Source organism: Azolla caroliniana, unplaced genomic scaffold (assembly GCF_043228905.1).
Source record: "Azolla caroliniana isolate FFs.n. ecotype wild unplaced genomic scaffold, voAzoCaro1.0.p SCAF_7, whole genome shotgun sequence".
Lineage (NCBI taxonomy): Eukaryota > Viridiplantae > Streptophyta > Polypodiopsida > Salviniales > Salviniaceae > Azolla > Azolla caroliniana.
This window is the reverse complement of record NW_028230442.1, coordinates 6558716-6578983: the sequence shown is the minus strand read 5'-3', so window position 1 is coordinate 6578983 and position 20268 is coordinate 6558716. Positions and strand designations below refer to the sequence as shown.

The window sequence follows — 20268 nt, the reverse complement described above, 5'->3', positions numbered from 1 at the left end:
CCTTAGTAATTAAAATTAAACATAATTCTTCATTTATCATTTTGTTCATAGTTGATCAAAGACCAATGCCCATGAGAGGATACATATAACCTTCGTATACCACAAGGATCAAAACTAATAAGTCCTTAACATTATAAAGAACAATTTCTGATTCCATATTTTCAAAATCTTTTGACTAAACCAGATTGGACACCTCATAATTTTGAATTAATAAACTTGGAAGCCACCGATGGAATTTAATATCCTTTTTTGACTGATCATATTCTTGTAAAAACATGTCCCATTGAATTTCCAAATCGAAGCATTTGTATCAAAGTAATACGAGCTTCAAAATCAAAATATACTTGACGATAAGGTGGATCGACAATACAAATTATTGAAAACTCTTTTGTTACAATAGATTGTACACATCCAAACCATACAATTCTCGTTACCCTCATTGTCATATCATCCAGCTTGATAATTGATTCTCCATTTATCTTTTCTTATTTGAGAGTTCCATCCAACTGCACATAACTAAATGCTTCTTGCTAATACCAATCGTGAGCTTATACTTGCAACTAAATGCAATATGATACCCACTAAATACAAAAGCTATTAGATTCGTGAAAGCTGTGATAGTCTTCATCACAATAAAGTTTTCCAATATCCATAAGAAATAACAAAACTCTTTCCAGCGAAGCAAATCCAGTCATGAAAAACGTATTTATGACCTAGTATCGCTTCCCAACAATCAAATGCTGATTGGAAATTTTATCAGTGTCTTTCATGACGATGTCTTTCTCTGAAATCCAAAGCTAATTCCTCCAAATCACTGTCGTTTCTGATTCTTTGAAGATGAGTTGGCCAAATCTTTGTTGGTTGTGATGGGAAGATGGTTTTAAACTTCATGACTGGAATTACATGAAGCCCAATCAGACATGGGGGAAGGTACCTGAATGAAGCAGAAAGAAGGGAAGAGAATATCTCATACATACAGAATAATAGATTTGATTTACAATATAACATATGTTTTATGTTATTAATAAATTCCAGATAATAATACCGCCAGTAGTCAAAATAGCAGTAGGTGATATTCACAGTTTTTGTATTAAAAAAATATATGGAGAGAATTCTATGTGAAAATATGCCCATATTCTCTATGATTTAGTTACAAAAAGACAATACATGGAGAGAACTTCGCATCAACAGGAGCCCATAAAGTCCTCTATGGTTTCATTCCGTTTAATTCTTATTTGTGTCCCCTGCTGCTGATGATGATACAGATGCGGATGTCTCCAGGCAAGAATTCTGGTTTTTCTTTTCAGTCTGCTGGCTTTCACTTCTATCATTTGATTGCACCAAAGTACAATTACTAGTGTTCTCACACCTCTTCAGCAGCTCTTCTTTTGCAACCCTAATGATTAGCTCTGCATCATTTTTGCACTGTAGCAACCGTGTATATTGATTAGTATTACTCTCTAGTCCTGTAGATTTCCATTAGCAATCTGAATGGGAAAACTACCCACCTCAACAATAGCCCCCGCTTTTATTTTTGCCTGCATGGGTAACCATTTATTGAAGTGTGTTCCTGCTCCCACAAGTCAAGTCAGTTACTCTTGTATTAGCAGAGGTAAACAGTGAAACACGAAATAAAAAAGGAATTATCAGAACTCTTGCTAGCGCTATGTACAACAGGTTTCCTAAAATGTACTATCGGATTGAGAGAGGTGCTTATAGTTTATTCAAATCTTGAGCTTTCCCAGGTTCTATGCTAGAAAGATAAGCCGATCACAAATGCATATGCACTTACCTACTCTCACGTCCAGTTTACATGTGTCAGCTACTGTGTTGAAAGTCCATTTTCCATGAATCTGTTTGAGAATGGAGTGCTATTAAGAAGAGTAGAACCAGACATTAAGTTTTTTTGAGGTGCTTGCATACCTCAAAATATGATCCGAATGGAACATCATGAGCTTGTTGAACTGTTTCAAGAATCTATAGTATACAAATAGATAAGTTATTTTATGGTCATAGTTCACTCCAATTAAGTAATGGAGACTCTGCTCACCAAGGTTTTTCGTCTGTTCAAGAAAACTGCATGCTGGAGCTCTGTAAGAGCAGTATCTGGTGGGCACATTGGATTTGAACAGAGGGATCTCAGAGAAATTTTACGAAGTAGTCCACTGTACTGATCTGCAGTATGCCATTGTTCAACCTGAATTTTACGAAACAGGCATACAATCCATTAATTGGATGTTATTTGAGAAAATACAAAACAGATCTCTGAAAACCAATCTACCCATCACAATATTTAGCTAGGTAACAACTCCCACACATAAGGTCAGAACAGCACCTTGGATTATCCCATAAACATGAATTCACCAGAGTACCCCACTGCCCAAACATTCATATATTAAACCAAAAAACAAAAAGAACAAGGTCTTCAGACTCTAAATTCCAACAGCTTCGAGACGCTTGTGCATCTAGATTACAAGTAACAGCATTAATCATTATTTCCAACATATGAACCAATCAGTCTACCAGAAAATTCTCGAACAAAATCCACATCCAAGGAATTTTCCCAGCATGAGAAACAACTCAATAAAGGACGGCCTTAGGCAAATGACATATATCTAGTTCTAATGCTCCTTTAGGACATCACACATCTAGCAATGTTCCTATGCACGCATAGTGATCCCTTAGAGATTCATGTACATGATTCGCAACACCCTTTGTTCAACATAACAACATATGTCCTAATAAATATGCATATGTTATGGTGACCCAACATATTAAGGAATTGTCTTCATCAAAGAGAATATGAATGGCAACCCATTCCTACCACATCGAGTTTCACCAAACATGAAGGTATAATCACAGATGCAGAAGAAAGTCATAGTAAATAGTAAAGATCTTAACTAAGAGTTTCTTCTTGTCAAACACTTGTCCATTTCAAATTTCATTGGCAAGGTATGCCATCAGAAATTGATGGATATTTATCCCACAGGTCTATTTTAGCATGTCTAGAAATTTCATGGTCTTCATAACCATATTGTTCATGATCATGACCCCAAAATTTCAGTTGATTATGAGAATCCAATTTCCTTAAACTCACGTTCTCCTTGGATGTGTTTCTTTTGCACAGTCATCTCAGAATATGGTTCATTATTCTGGCAGTTCTTCTCTTTGCATATTCCTGGGCTTTTGGCACCCAAGAAAGTCTGTTTGTTATCTGGTGGTGCACTACATATTACATATCAGCACCCCAGTGTGATAATTGCATCCTTGCGCAGTGTCTTATGCATTGGTAGTGGTGATTTGATTTTGTATCTTAGTACTATTGAATAACACAACATAATTACCACAAAAATGAGAATGTAACTGTCACCAACCTTCATTATCTGTCAATACAACTGGCAACATAAAAAAATGGTAGCTCTAAGAGAAAAGCAGGTATCTCGTGCCACTGCAACTAAAACTTATGTTCTGTTTATTTTACTGTCTCTCTTTTCTTGGACAACAACAAATGAAAGTATATATAGCTAAAGCCGTAGACCTGGCCAAGATTTTAAAGAATCTCATAAGGTAAGCCTTCAGCATTCTGATCTTAAATGGACTAAAACTTCTGCCTTTATATCATCTACAACATGGGCTGCACATTCTTCCTTTGATTGTGTGCATATCTTCCTATCTCAATTTCGAACTGATGTGAAGAGATCCTAAGCTACACAATCACACTATGGACTGCATAAGATAGATGTGTATCAATATAAGAAGGCTTCATAATAAATCCATCTTACACCGTGTGTAAAAGAGAACCTTGAAGTGAACAATCTTTCTACCAAGAGCTGTTGTGGAGCTCATCTATCTTCTTTCATTATCAAATTCCACTATATTGACTAAAGTCAATCTGTTTTTTTCCACTTCAGTCATGTCCAGACATGGCCAATCCAAGCTATATTGGATTTGGGAATGCCATGTGAACAGAATCATTCTTGCATTTCAGCATACCCACAATAATTATCTCCATGTTCACCAAATGTTTTGTAATGACTCGGCCAGTATATCATGGAGCACCAATGCTTGACTCATTATCATGCAGGAGATCATCAAGACTAAAGATCTCTCAGAATTTGTCCACTTACACGCCCTATAAGGGGTCAGTCCCCAAATACATTTTAGTTTGTGATTCTTGGAACTGAATACATGCATCTTTTACGGGTATCAAGGCTCCAAATCCACAAGAAAAGTCAAGCACAGGTAGCCTCCTGTGAATGTTACTCCTAGATATATGTAGGATTGTGCATGCTTCCCCTCTCATCTCCCAAGAAGAATTCGACTATGAGCTATGGCCTATGTTCCACAGATTTTAGACTACCCAAAACATAATCTATAATTTATTTATCACTTCAAACAGTAGTAGTGTTAAAAACTATATATAATTAATCTTCAAAATCCAATTTCATTGTAACTTTATAATACAAACCTTCAAATCATAATCCCCACGCTCGGCACGATATTGTGCAGTAAATTTTGATCCGTCACTTAGGAAACATTTGAAGAATTCCTCGGCTGTACATGGTAGTGATATATCCTGTGACGTGCAAAATATACATATGCATCATCAGTAATATAATAATGTAGCTTAGTACTAATTGAAATTGATGCTTTTGGAATATATTTCTTATGCATGAGTGAAAATGCCAAAGCATCACCTTCAAAATCTCAACCAAGACATCATCTTTGATGAATGGTTGCCCTTTCTCTCCATCAGTATTTGACAATTCATAGGCTGCATTCAACGTTTCCAAAACAGTTCCATTCTCATTGCATGAACTACTATGAGCTCTGAGGTCCGATTGTTTTCTTTCCTACAAAGAAGATACGCCTAATAAGCCACAATGTTGTATTCAAACAAGTGATATAAAACACTGAAATCTGTTAATAGAAACTTGATTTAAAATGAAAAACCTAGCAGAGAAGTTGTAAGTTCCCTAATGCTAGAAAATATGTACTAGAAAAAGAACCACTTGAATATATAACCTGAAATCTCCAAGAAAATCTGTTTGGTCAAATAAAGGCCCTGTTGGCATAAAATACAACAGGCCCAGCATAATATGTGAAAAACAATTACTGTTTCAAACACAAACTATTGTAACCAAAGTTTACCCCCTTCCAAAGTGTACCTTCTCAACAACAAGAAGATTGGGGTGTGGCTCAACCACAAGAATGAAGAATGGGTTTTAAGACATCTAACCAGCATCTCTCTAAATAGAAGATGACGCTAATCTATTTACAGATGACGATTGAAACCGGATATGTTGTAGATGATAAATGATAATCAGGGCAACAGATCAGGATGTCTCTGGCCACCCTTGTCATCGACAGATAAAGGGCATTATCTCCCACCATCACAGGTGCTTCCCTCGATTTGGAGACCTCTCCATTCTGGATCGACGTATGCTAGATATCTTCGAAGACAAAATTTACAATATATCTTTAACTTGAGAACTTAAATGTGCCGATAACAAGATTCTTTAGTCTCTTTTTATCTTATTTACTTTTATTTTTACTTACTAACATTTATTTATTTTGATTTGTTGTTCTCAAAGACGAGACAACACTTAAGATGTAATCTCTTGTTTTGTTTTATTGCCCATTTTGGCTTCTTAAAAGATGTTAATATATCTTTCTTCCTTCTTTCTTTCTGGTGTGAATTAATTGTATTCTATGACATGCCAGACCTTACAACTATTTCATCTTGACTCCTAAAAACATGATGGGACGGTTATAATTGGAATTTTCTTTTTGAAGTCCTAAATTAGAAAAGTTTGACTGTCTAATACTCTCTTTCATAGCTGACAGGTCACCCATCAGAGGTTTTAGGACTCGAAACAAAAGTCAAGGCAACAAACACATGCACCTGGACATCAAGCGTTTTTTTTAGGTCCATGGCTTAGACAAATCCAACTCAATAGATGTTTCATTGAATAGATTAAAAGACTTCAGATGGGTCAATGTTACATATCTATATTTAAGAATAATACAGAGATGTAATCACAGTTGCATCAAATAAGTCCTCAGGTACTTGCATGCAAGGAATTTCCAAAGATTAAACCACAGTGATCACAAAATCTACAACTCAATTTCCTTGCCTTTTTTATTTGCTCTTGAAGATCTCCAAACTTTTTGTTTGCCCGTTGTAGTCCTCGTAAGGCATGATTTCTGTTCCAGAATGATGCGAATTTGTACTTTGCACGACCTGCATTGAAAACCATAGGTATCCAACATACATTATAATATATAATATTACACTGGCCTTTCTCGATTGTGGGCTCTTAACCCTAGAAATTAAAATGATTTTGGAAGCATGCCTTATTAATATTGACCTTATAATATACCATCCCTATGTTCCAAGGTATTATACTTGTGTGAACTCTTTAATGAGAATTGTCTTAATTCCACTAGTAATATAGGTCACATGACAATTATGGAGATAGTAAATCAAGATCCAAGATCCCTCCAAAACGAGACAAGGAGAGGGATGCAATGAATATGATGGATCCAGAGCATCCACACCCAAGCCTGGATTAGTGACAGAAGATCTGTACATATTACAGAAAGGCAACTAGCTCCAAAAGGAGTCCCTTCAATCTTCAAATGTGTCAAAAAGTAAACAACAGACATCAGTGATTGCAGAGACCTCACCTTCCAAACAATGTGATGGACAATCTTAGACACACTGTTGCTTTAATTCAACACAAAATGTATGGACTTGCATTACCTTCCAAAATTTTAATTAAGGAATATATCCCACTCTATCTTCTTTTCCATGTATGGTATAGAAAGTCATTATTCTTGTCTTTCATTTCAGGTTTGTAAGTTCCTTTTTTATTATTTGTATGATTGATCGATGCTCATTTTGCATCTGGCTGAATGCATGTATGTGCATATATCATATGTAGATTTGGATTTTAAACGTAGCAATTTCACAGTATGTCTTTTACTGTTCATTCTCTATTCCATGAGACACAAATCAACACTGAATTCAGATGTAAGGCTGACATCAACTTTGTCAAGCATAAGACGAACTTACCATCTGGACTTGCAAGCGGAGGCACGCCATGCCCACCGGATCCTGACCTCAAAATAATTGTAATGGCTGGATTTATAAATGCATGTTGACTTCTTTTAATCTGTAAATGAAGTTTTCGATTCCTAACTCAAAATGTAATTATTCAAGCAAAATCTTAAAAAATAAAATTTAAAATATTTTTTTCTGTGCACTTTACCTCTTCGACATCTTCAAATGGAAGCACCACCTTACCAAGACCATACAAAACACATCAGTGTTAGGTCAAAGCAAAGATTTATTAACCCCATTAAGGAACAAAAATATAGACTCGAGAAAGACATTTATTCTTTCATGGCTGGTGTTGGGAATATTTTCCCTTTGCCTTCATGAAACTTCTCTCTGGTCTAGTTAAACCATCACCCATCTGTACACACCCAACGTCAGGAGCAATTCCTACTGTACCATCCTTAGATTCCACCAGTTCACCAGCCATTCTCTTATTAAGAATATAGATGCGGGCAATTCAATTCCCAACTTAAGGTACAGTACCGATGTTCACAACCTTTGCTTCTCGAAAGTACTATTTCATTTACCTACGAATGATACTAGTAATTCCATTGGGTCAGATGTTTATTACCATCTTTTATCCACAAAAATATCTTACTGAAGCAACAGAAAGCGATCTGTATTTCATTGATACTGGACACACCTCATTCCAAAGAAAAATTGTTGCATTAAAAATACAGGCATTGGTAGACTTGAGACTTGTTTGCATAGGGCAGGGAGAGCCAGAGGATTCCAAAAATAAGGGCAGGAGAACAGAGTTGTAAAAAAAGGCAGGACAAGGAACTGTGGTAAAAGAGAATGTTTCTGTTAAAAAAGGGAAGGATAATGCAAAAAAAGCAAAATGAAGGTACAACAACAAATGAGGTTATCATAATTCTGAAGGATGATTATACAGCACAGAAAACTGTTGGGATGCAGTGGCCACCATAGGTAGCATAGGTTTAGTGAATGGAAGTGACGTGACGATCATGATGTACACTACAAAGCCTGTAAGGAGAATATTTCCAGTAAAGATGAACCTTGTTACGATATTTTGGGATGACATCGGTGCTGAGAGAAGGTTGTTTATTCCTGGATGAAAATTCAGCTCCTGGTAGCTTTATAAATATGATATCAATCAGAAAGACGAACAGATTGTTAAAAGAGAGCCTTATAGTGAATAGTGACCCATCTTTCTACCGAGAAATATTGCGTGACTGATCCATGTTCTTTCATTATCTAATTTTGAGTGTCCTAGTCAAGACCCCCTTTGTGTTGTTCTTGGTTGACTTTTAGATCAGTACTGGAGCTAAAGAAAGAAATGTTTATTGATGGGATATGGTGGTTGTATTCTTGTCTTTCAATGAATTCTTTCAATATCTCTTGAGTTCAAAGATATAACATCTTTTAAGAGGCCAAAATGGGCTATAAAATAAGACAAGTGATTAAATCTTTAAAATGTTGTCTCACTTTTGAGAAAAAACCAGAACATAGCATACAAAGAATCTGGTTAGCTAAGCACTTAAGATTCAGAAGTTAGATAGACTGAAAGTTCTGCCCTCTTTAAATCTCCAGCATGGGCGGCTGCTCCAATATGGAGATAACTCCAAAACAATGGAAACAGCTTTGATTTTGGGTGATAATGGCCTTCCTTTGTCGATGGCAAGGTTGGCAGGGCCATGGTTCGGATTGTCCTAGCCTTTGCCCATGACACATTGCTATTTCCCAATCTATTGTGGCCCCTTCTGAGATAAAAACCTACATTATCTGCCCTTCGGACCTTAATCTTGTAGAATCTTTTAAATGTTCATTTTGTTCTTTGCTTAAAAGCATCTTCAGAAAAAGAAAAGAGGTTTGCAGCACTACCTTCAATTGTTTGGCAAAAACATTTGAGTGGAAGCAAATATTCGATGCAGAGACATACATACGGCCTTGATACAAAAATGACCTCTCCATAGCACAGGAATAGCTCTCTATAATCTGGAAAAAGTACAACACATTTAATAACTATTGACATTCACACGTCATAGATGCCATAAAACAATGGTTTATATGGTCATTTCTGTGAACCTCATCGGGTGGTAGATTAAATATAGTCTGCAATGCCCCTGGTTTTGTTCGCACCTCAGTTGCCACTGGTTTATCAATAGACAATCTTCGGCGCGCAATAGCTCCAGCAAATCCATTCAAATTTCTGCAGTTATTAAACCAAAATGGACAGACTGCAATCACATACGTTAGATACAGACTGACATCACGACAACAGTAACCCTCAAGAAGACATAAGTTGGTGTGAAATTGGAAATTTGGTAGAACCATATTTCAATCCCCGCTGTTAAGTTAGTCTTTGCTGGAGAAACAATAAATTTTGATATTTTATTTTTAACATTTTGAAACAAAAAAGAGTAGAAGACATGGTAACAATGCAGACCTATCATAAAATGCCAAAGTACCTAACAATCATGAATATGCGTACCAAAAAGGAAACCATCAAGCGTATATATAATCATTAAAAGAGGTTAATATATCTTTCTTTCTTTCTCTTTACAGAAAGCTGCTTGTGCCCAATTTTCTCGTGGATATGCAACCCTTGGTGCGCTTGAGAGACAATGTGCACATTTGCAGTTCCAAGAGCCATGGACTAAGCTATGGTTATTTGATACACTTGTGACACCAACTCTTCTCTATGGAGTAGAAACATGGGGACCGAGTCTTAACAAGGCAAATCATTGGAAAGATTTAGAGAGACCTTTAGTGTCAATGATTGCTCGCATGATAAGGAGCAAAGCATCGGTGCCCCATGATATAATCCGGGCAGAGATGGGAGCAACATCTATAATAACCGAGGCATTGTCCCGATCAGTGACATTTATCCAATGTCTGTGGGAGCTCCCTAAACGAAGGTACCCAAGGTTGGCACTTATGTCATCAAGACAACTGGCTGAAAATGGAGACACTCATTGTTGGTATGGTGAAATGCAGCAATGGTTCGAGTTACATGGCATGAGTATAAATGCACTACCCCCCTTCCAATATAGCTTGGACTGTCCCCATCTAAATATGACCGAAGTGGAAAAGAACAGAGTGATCCGAACTGATATTATTAACTTGGAAAACAAGATAACATGGATCAGCCCCAAAATACCACTTGGTACAAAGATGGCCCACAGCTAGAGCTCAAGAGACATTGGGAAATGTTGTTGAAGAGTACAACCACACAAGCTCATCCACAAAGGACAATCACAACTTTCTTTAGCCCCATCACTCCTAATGCTACAAGTCAATCACGGGATACACAAATGGGTTACAGACCAGGACATAATAAAGGGGTTACAATTGATCGGGCAATAGCAATTTGCCGTGCACGTAGGCCCCGGCCCCATGGACCACAACCTCGACACCCTCGACAAATAAAAGCCATTATCTCCCGCCATCGTAGGTGCTTCCCTCACTTCAGAGACATTTCCATTCTGGATCGACCTACACTAGAGATCTTTGGAAGACAAAAGCTACAATATACCTAACTTGAGATCTCACATGTGCCAAAAACCAGATTCCCTCGTTTCTTTTCTTTTCATCTTATTTACGTTTATATTTATTGTGTAATATATATTTTATTTTGATTTGTTCTCAAAGACGAGACAACACTTAAGATGTAATCCCTTATTTGGTCTTATAGGCCATTTTGGGCTCTTAAAAGACGTTAATATATTTTTCTTTCTTTTCTTTCTTTCTAAACATGACCAAAGTGGAAAAGAATAGAGTGAACTGATATTATTAACTTGGAAAACAACATAAGGATCACCTCCAAAATATCACTAGGTACGAAGATGGCCCACAACAAGACACTTTTTACACACATCGGAGGATGGATTCATTGTCAGGCCACCTTATATGGACATACATTTATCCTATGCGCTGCGTAGTGTGATTGGGCAGCTGTGAACTTCATCGCATCAGTTAGAGATTGAGGTAGGCAGATATGCACGAATACTTCTAGAAGAAAGAATTGGTCAATTGTGTCCGCAACAAGTCAATCAAGGGATACACAAATGGGCTCCCAACCAAGACATAACAAAGGGGTTACAACAAATTGGGCAATAGCAATTTTTTGTGCACGTAGGCCCCAGCCCCATGGACCACGATCTCACCACCCTTTTCATCAACAGATTAAGGCCATTATCTCCCGCCATTGCAAGTGCTTCCCTCACTTTGGAGACCTCTCCATTCTGGATCAACCTTTGCTAGAGATCTTCAAAGACAAAAATTACAATATATCTAACTTGAGAATCTTAAATGTGCCGATAACAAGATTCTTTAGTCTCTTTTTATTTTATTTACTTTTATTTTTACTTAGTAATATTTATTTATTTTGATTTGTTGTTCTCAAAGATGAGACAACACTTAAGATGTAATCTCTTGTTTGGTCTTTTATAGACCATTTTGGCCTCTTAAAAGACGTTAATATTTCTTTCTTTCTTTCTGACATAGCTCATGATGTCAATCACAATAAATTTCACGATTCTCGACTACTGTCACATAAATAGAGTTAGACTCTATATTCCGGAGAAGCTTTAATTATTCATGCTCACGGATATGTATTATGTAACAATCACAACCCATGGATTATCACCTTTCTCATCTTCAATACTATGGTGGTCCAAATGTTGCTATATGGAGTGGCAGTGTGCACTGTAGGTTGGCACTAACTATCTCACTTAGTGCATGGAATGAAATCCCCTCATCTGGCTGGGCTTGACATTATCAAATGGTTGAAAATATGGGGAGTAAAAAATCTATTGGAGCTCTCAGCTGATGCTATAAAGCATATGATCATCAAGGATAGATTATTACAGGCATTAAGGATGAAGTGACAAGATGCTAAAATGTCAAAACTGGAATATTACATTTGAAATGCTAACCCTCAATGTTGGCACAATACAAGGTAAAAATGCCAGAATGTATCAAACTGTATCTTCGTACCACCATGAGCCTTGGCTCGAAGAGCCTTAACACTTGCTTAAACTCACTCACACAAGCTAGGTGTTGAGGTGACATCACGGCATCATCGCCCAAGTATGAAACTATATGCAAGGTATGCAATGCAAACCTAGCAAAGGATGAATATCACTTAATTCTTACATGCTCACTAAGGAAATTCACGATAATGATGACTTATAGACAGGCACAATAATTAAATGCCATACTCCAATGTCCACCAAGAAGGATGAGCACATGCATGCATGCATTATTTTCGCATAGAAAGTTTTTACAAAGAAGTAGTAATACCCCTTCTAAGGAAGGAGTCACATACAAGATTATATGTTGATTTGGTCCCATAGGTCAAATTTGGCCTCTTCGTGAACAATAAAAATTATATACACCCTTGGCCATTGACAGTTTGCTTAGTGCAAGCAAAAAAAGGTTCACCACTTGTACCAGTTCTATGGCATAACTTAGAAGCCACAGAAAACATTATATTTTGGATTGTGATTTTGCTCAACGGATATTTACTAGATCACACACGCAGATTGATATATTGAAATACAACAAAAATATGATTCTGACAAAGTAACTTTCCATAGGTTATTCAATTAGATTGATAAAAAAGTCCAACTCGGGTGCATGAGGAACTTTATGATGGCATTGCATACTACATTATAAGTCCCCTCTCGCATCAGAATTCTCCTAGAGCCAGAGAAACATTTCTACATGTCATCTTCACATAATCACATTGGGAAAACATAGACATACTTTGAGATCAATATATCACAACGAGAATTTCAGTTGCAACGTTGCCAACATGTTCCAAAATTGATTAGTTCATAATTCTCTTAGAAAATATTTCCTCCAACTATTAATATTATGGGTGTCACAAGAACCTCATATGTTATAATGCAATTATACTCAATCAGTATCCAATTGGTTTCAGGTTATTAAAATCAAGCGGAATCTCCTGGTTGAATATTGATCTTTGCAAACAGACATTTTCCCCTGTTTATAAAGAAAGCTATAAAAGAGCAAGTTAAGGTATCTTACATGGAAAGACTGGCAGGGTATTTTACTGTATTTGTCCGCAAGCAAACCTAAAATTGACAAGAATATGCCATCAACACTACATAAAAAATTAAATCCACAATTTTAGTATCCATGTTCCAATGTCAATACCTGACCAGATGTACTATCTAAGGGATGCCAAACCTCATTTGTTTGTCCTTCTTCCTTTACTTCAAGTTTTAATGACCCAAGTATTGTGCTACTCCGTATAATATCCCAGTCATAAATTGCTAATGTTATCTAGAAAAAATTGAACCAGATTAGCAGTGAAAATTATTACAGATATTATGGAGAGGATGATATATACGGAAATTTTATCTATGCTTTAAAAGCAGCAATTGATATTTTCCAGTGCACTGCAGAATATCAGAGTAGACCATATTTGAAACAGTTTACTTACCTGGGTTGGAAGTTCTTCAATAAAGAAGTCGAACTCTTCACCCCACATAGGATTCCGTGATCCTTGAACCAAAGAACTTTACACAGAATAATGGAATTCATAAGGAAGAGATAAGTGAGAAACTCAATGAAGTTTTCAAAAAAAGAAATTCAACCTGCCATCTTGAACCAGAGAATACATACCACCAAAATCACAATACTTTATATGAACAGAAAATAAACACAATTGTGCAAACAATTGTCTGCAGCCGTTGAAGATGAATTTGATAGCCTTCATCCTCTCAAAACCATGTCAAAACGTTTCAAAATGCATTGTGATAATACGCTCTCTTGATGGTTGACCGTTTCATCACATGGCTTTGCAAATTATAACCAATGGTCAAAAATGAATCTTCCAATTGAGTTCATGCAATGAACTCAGCTGCTTACTGCTGTTGATATGCCCAATATATTTTATGCTAGATCATATCAAACAAGAATTTTATGCTAGCTTGTGACACCATTGTCCTGCTTCTTCCAGACATCTTTAACAGAGCTATGCGTGAAGGCTCCTCTACTAGCTAAACAGAGCAAACCATAGTACCAAACTTCAAGAACAGATATCCCATGATAACAATCAATTATAGGACTATCAAGATTGGCCATTACTTTGCTTGATCATATGCTTAAATCCTACAGCCAGAATTGAGTGTAGTGAACACAAAGAAAACACTGTTGTTCAGCCAGACAGGCAGGTTTTCAAGCCCTTCGGGAAGAGATCATGAAAGGTTCATAGATTTCCAGAAAGTCCTTGAAATTATACCATGGTGAGCTCAGCCCATGCATAAACTAGAATCCCTTTGAGTTCTAGTAGATAATAGATATGCAACTAGGATATATAATTACATAGTGAGATTGGGTGGTTCAGGGACATGCTATACAGGAGTAGCCATATCAATATTACCATATGCCAATGACATTGTGCTGATCTCTGACTCTCCAGAGAGACCACAAAGACATCTAAATGATTTAAAGTCATTTTTGTATAGACAATAGATTTTTCAACCAACCTTGATCAAACCAAGTGATGGTGTTTAACACCAATCAAACATGGAGAATGAGATCAAAACTGGAATTTATCTTGGGAGAGGAAAAGGTGACATACAAAAAATCCTACATATCTTGAAGTAACCTGCACAGGACCTCACTTCACCCTTTAGGAGGCTGCCTGTGCTTGATCATTTTGTGGATATAGAGCCTTCAATGTGCACATATACTGTTCCAAGTACAAACTCAATTGTGGTTTTTCGTTACACTTGTAACCCCCAGTTTTCTCTTGGAGTGGAAATTTGAGGACTGAGCCTTCATAGGCACATAACTGGACAGATTTGGAGAAACCTTTAGTATCAATGATAGCCCGCATGATAAGTAGCAATGCATTGGTGCTCACGATATAATCCAGGCAGCAATGGGAGTGGTCCCAATTATGAACAAGGCCATATTCCAATGAATGACTGGTATCCAAAAGATTTGCAAAAACACTATACAATGGTATTGTCCACGCTTGACCGACCTGGAAAGGAATAGCGTGATCCAACCTTGTACCATTAATTGGATAATGAATGAACATGGATCAGCCCCACAACACCTCATGGCAGGAAGATAGCTCATTATAAGACGCTCATTTTACATATGTCACAGGATGGATTTATCATCGGGCCTTATATGGAAACACACTACATCACACGTAATACAATGTCATAGGCAAGCTCAGAACCTCTTCACATCATTTAAAAATCGTGTAGGGAAATACAAACAGAAATCTATGGAAGAATAAACCTCCCAATTGTGGTATCAGGGAATGGAATCAGAAGAACACTAAAGAAAGAACCAGCAGGACTTTCTTTAGCTCCATAACTCCTCATGCTACAAGTGGGATCTTGACCAGGACACTAAAAAATGGTTACAATAGATCAGGCAATTGCAATGTGTCGTGCAAATACACCACAAAAATTTGGATCACAGCGCCATCATCCCTGTCATCGACAAATTAAGGTCATTCTTCATCCAGCACCAAAGATGCTCCCTCGCTTCAGAGATCTCTCCATATTGGTTCAGCCCATCCTAGAAACCTAAAGATAGCAGAAGTTTTAGCCTAAGTTTTGAATCTTAAGTGGTCAGCTAACAAGAGTCTTTGGTACTTCATGTTCAGTTTATTTATTTATTTTGGTTTTCTGTTCTCAAAAATGACACAGCATTGTAAGATGTGATATCTTGTTTGGTCACATAGGCCATTTTGGCCTCCTAAAATCCATTAATATATCTTGGCCCCGATCTCGTGTACCATGATTCACCACCCTTGTCATTAATTGATAAAGCGCATTATCACCCACCATTGCAGGTGCTTCTATCGCTTCAGAGATCTGTCCATTCTGGATCGACCTACGATACAGATCTTTCAAAGAAAAAAATTACAACCTATATGACTGAAGAATCTTACATGCATAGATAACAAGATTCTTCAGTCACTTTTTCTTCTTTTTAATTTAGTTATATTTATTTTGGTTTGTTGTTATCAAAGACAACAGAAAATTTTAAGATGTAATCTCTTGCTTGGTCTTATAGGCCATTTTGGCATCTTAAAATACATTAGTATATCTTTCTACCTTTCTTTCTTATCTAATTTGAGTTCACTAAACTCTTCCCTCCCTTCATACATCCTCCGAAAAGATGAAATTCTAAATTTAAATTAATTGATTGTGCAATGCTATGCATCAAGAAATGCGAACTTAAAATCATAGACTACACCTGTAAGTTAAATTAACACCAATATTTTGTGTCATTTTATATCGATTATATGATCACATGTCTTGGTTATAGAATATATTTTGCTTGGTAAAATATTTTCATATTTACTGGAAGCAAGATGGAAATTTTTTTAAAAGGATTCTGCTGCAAGAATGGAGGATAGTAAAGAGGGAATACATGATATTGTTAGACATCAATTCTTGATGATCTCCTTGCTTATGTGGAAAAGTAGTGTGGATGCAGAATATTGTCTTCTTAGACATAATACAGTGGCTACTCTTACGCAAAAGATGCATAGAGATGATAGAAGATTGATGAGTGGAAGAAGAAGACATACAGCCAATCTAAGAGTGGGATACGTGAGATCACACCTGCATCATGGATGATACAAGGCAATCAAGAAAACAATAAATATCAGAATCCATACCCAAGTTCGCCCATTGCGCCAGGAAAGGATATTTTTGTTGACACAAAATAAGAAGCACAAGCATGGTACACTATCGAGTGTTGAAAAATAACAAAGTGTTGTGGAAAATCAATCTACAGTTGCCACTTCCTAGCTTAATGTTTGGGATCTCCAATACTTTAATGATCCTTCCTGCTTTTTCATAACAAAACTTCTATGCAACCTAGGCCATGGGTGAATAACTGATTAACTTCAATCTTAAGTTAGCAGGTGGTAGAAAACAGTTGCAATTTGGTCAGAAACTGGAGATCATTTTGTCACCAACTGTTGCACTAAAGGAACTGAACATATAAATGCATCATCCAATCACAATGGATCTTACTTTATTCTAGAAAGAAATTTTATTTAAGAAACTATATTCCATACATGTGCTACTTTCAAACATGAAGAAAAATATTCCAAATATTACCTGAAACGTTTTTGTGAACCACAAGTTATAACAGCATAGGGATCAGATGTGCCATTTAAATTGGCACCAATCAAATTCCTTGCTGCTAGAAGCTCTAGCTGATGACACATGAAAAATCGTGAAAGATATCAAAAAACATCAGTATGCTAAAACATAGGAATTAAATTTTAACTATCGCTAATCTATTATTCAAAATGAATGCAGAAAGTAAATATGATTCTTACGTTTTGATTCAAAAAACTTGAGTAGGTAAAAGTAACAAGATGGACTTGATACACATTAATCTTCAACAATAATTATTATGTAAATATTCTCTTTCAAATACAAAAACCTTCAATATGTACTTTAATGATTTGGTTTCAATTGCTCACTTCTTTTGCTTGTATTAGTTTGTGCCATGCACATAATGAACATACACAGCTAGTGGCCATTAGGCAGAGCTGACCTTGGATCCTTTATGGTGAATCGTAATATTCCATAGTATGGGTCAGTCTTTATCGGTCACTACGACCTTTCAGGAATCCTGCTACTGGGGATTGGATCGCCCTCATGGCCAAAAGGCAAACCAAATACGAAAAGAAAAGGCTGAACTGAGGTTATTAATTGCAGCTTTGTTGACTTGATTTCCGTTTTGTAGGACGTTAGAAGAACCTGAGAGCATAGGTTTGATCTAACCTCATCTTCTAGGACAAACAAGAAACTGGTTTCATCTAATGTCATATTCGCACAGAACATAGGTCATTTCTTGGACATGAAAGTAAAAGAGTATGAAAAATGTTTAATAAGAGGCAACATACCATAGAAACTGACCTCGCCTCAGGGTTGGCATGAATATGCAAAAGTTCACTATGACATTTCCAAGCAGACCCCCCCTTGCTACCCTGAGGGCTTTGGCCCACTATGCATGGTAATGGAATACAAAGAACAACAGTGTTTATGACTATTCTTCCTAGGACTCAAAGGGAGACATAGAAAAAAGTTATTGTGATGGACAGCAATACAACCACCATAGCTCATCAACAAAGAACAATCAATGCTTTCTTTAGCTCCATCACACATGCTACAAGTCAATTAAGAGCTACACAAGTCAGATCTCAATCAAGATATTAGGCCATGGAAAAGTGTCGTGTACATAGACAACCATCTAGACCACAGCCTTGCCAACTTTGTCATCAATAAATAAGGCCAATGATCACCTAGCGCTGAAGGTGCTTCCCTTGGCTACCCAGTAAGAGCTGGGAGCTATGTGAACCAATCCTGCTCTCAGCAAGAGAACTGTGATGTTTATATATATAAGAATTTGAGCTAGTGATGTATTTGGATTAAACAAGAAGTCAAGAAAGTGAAACGGGTGCATCATTCAGCTTATCAGGCCATAGTTTAAGACACATGCAACATGTGTGTACATACATACATACAGACAGACATGTATATACATATATATAGATAGATATTTCTTGCTAAGAATAGCACGTACATTACCTTTATGAAGTAAACGAAGGAGCTCTGCCACTCACTCTTTCCCACTACAGGCAGCTAAATCAAAGAATGAAAACCATGGTACAAGCCAATCAAAACTCCACAAATCTACAAGACATTGAAGTAGGAAAAAAACATAGCCTTACCCCATCCAATGGATTTGCTACAGTAGCTGTAGCAGTAGGATGTGAAGGATCTACGTCTGAAACGGAAGGATTGGAGACAGATCCACCACTATTCAGGTGATGAAGAAAGCAATAAAAGACCACAACCAACACAGCCGCAGCCACTGAGACTTGGATTTCCCCACCAGATGGCAATAGAATCTCCAAAACATGGTGAATCGCCACACTACTAGACATATTTGCATTATTCCAAGAGTGCGATCTTGAAACAGTAACCTGCACAGGAGAACCTTCAGCCATGGAGATTCTTATTCTGACAGTTTTTTTTATTGTGTCACCTGTCTCTTTCTATACTTAATAAATGAATACATTCTCTCCTGTGCTGACAAAATCAGTAGGATCTGGAAGATATTATGAGCTTGAAAGGCAACCTGTACATGAGAGACTTCAGCTATGGTGATTCTTTCGAGAGGAGCTCGATTGTATCATCTATATGTCTCTTTGGATACTGAATATGAAGACGAAGTTCTCTTCTGTGTCAAGCAGCTTCTTTTTTAACAAAAAGAAGTAGAGTCTGGAAGAAATTATGAGCGAGGAACGCTAATCTGCACAGGAGACACTTCAGCAACGGTACTTCATCCGAGAAAGCTATCTTTGACTATCATATATCCATCTACTTTGCATCAGTATATTTATTACTGTGGAACCATTCTCTTCTGAGTTGAACTCCTTCACCTTCTTTCAAGGAAAAGCAGAAGAAAACGGAAGAAACTATCACGACCAAGAAAAAGGAAAACTATACAGGAGACACTTCAGCAATGGTGATTCTTCTGAGAGAGAGCCTTCATTTAGTACACTTGTTACTGCAAAATTGCTCTTTCACCTTTCTTTACTGAAACAGGAGACACTTCAGCTATGAAGATTCTTCTGTCAATTCGTTTGGCTGGTGTCATCTATCCATCTTACCAACATTTGAATCTTTTACTCGCCGAATTCTTTTAGCCTTCCTAAAAAGAAAGGCAGCACAGTTCTGGAAACGAATTAAGGTCTCGGCACTCCAGATATGTCGATTCTTTTGGTTTTGTTATTGATCGCATTTCATACTTAATTACTGCGAGATCATTCTACTCTGCTCGTCGGAATGCTTCGTTATTTGTTTATTTATTTATTTGTTTATTTATTTATTTATTTATGTATTTCCATCAAAAAGCAGTAGAATCTGGAGGAGATTTTGTGTGAGCGTGGGAAGCTAACCCGCACAGGAGAAGCCTGAGTCAGCTATGGAGATGCTTCAGACATTCTTCCACGATGTGTCGGATTCTTTCCAGATTCCTGGGGAGGCCAAAAGAAGTAGAATCTGGGGGGGGGAGAGAGAGAGAGAGAGAGAGAGAAACGGGAGCTTTGACGAAGGAAATAAAATCTGTCGGCGCGGTGGCATGAAAAA

At 37.0% G+C, this 20268-nt stretch overlaps 1 protein-coding gene and 1 long non-coding RNA gene across 2 annotated transcripts; one reads left to right on the top strand and one right to left on the bottom strand.

Moving 5' to 3' along the window:
* Nucleotides 1-322: 322 nt before the first annotated feature.
* LOC147861721 (C2 domain-containing protein / GRAM domain-containing protein) lies at nt 323-19442 on the bottom strand. Its single transcript, XM_087322263.1, has 18 exons — nt 18846-19442; nt 18703-18756; nt 17221-17318; nt 13560-13635; nt 13271-13399; nt 13142-13188; nt 9173-9296; nt 8969-9082; nt 7275-7304; nt 7079-7178; nt 6138-6244; nt 4698-4853; nt 4469-4576; nt 2051-2197; nt 1924-1977; nt 1793-1853; nt 1509-1570; nt 323-1425 (listed from the first exon to the last, which is right to left on the bottom strand). The coding sequence occupies exons 1-18, from the start codon at nt 19122-19124 to the stop codon at nt 1225-1227; spliced, it is 1947 nt and encodes a 648-aa protein (XP_087178389.1). The 5' UTR covers nt 19125-19442; the 3' UTR covers nt 323-1224.
* LOC147861720 (uncharacterized) lies at nt 19232-19595 on the top strand. The gene is made up of 2 exons (XR_015530018.1): nt 19232-19391; nt 19441-19595. It is a non-coding gene; the product is annotated as an uncharacterized LOC147861720 (long non-coding RNA).
* Nucleotides 19596-20268: the final 673 nt, after the last annotated feature.

Bases quoted from the DNA above. Each gene is read 5' to 3' on its own strand.
- LOC147861721 (XM_087322263.1), bottom strand. From the start codon at position 19,124: ATGGCTGAAGGTTCTCCTGTGCAGGTTACTGTTTCAAGATCGCACTCT. The intron at 17,319-18,702 runs GTAATGTACGTG...ATGTGTCATCAG, and splicing joins CCTTCGTTTACTTCATAAAG to CTAGAGCTTCTAGCAGCAAG. The intron at 13,636-17,220 runs GTAATATTTGGA...TTCTGTGTAAAG, and splicing joins GGTTCACAAAAACGTTTCAG to TTCTTTGGTTCAAGGATCAC.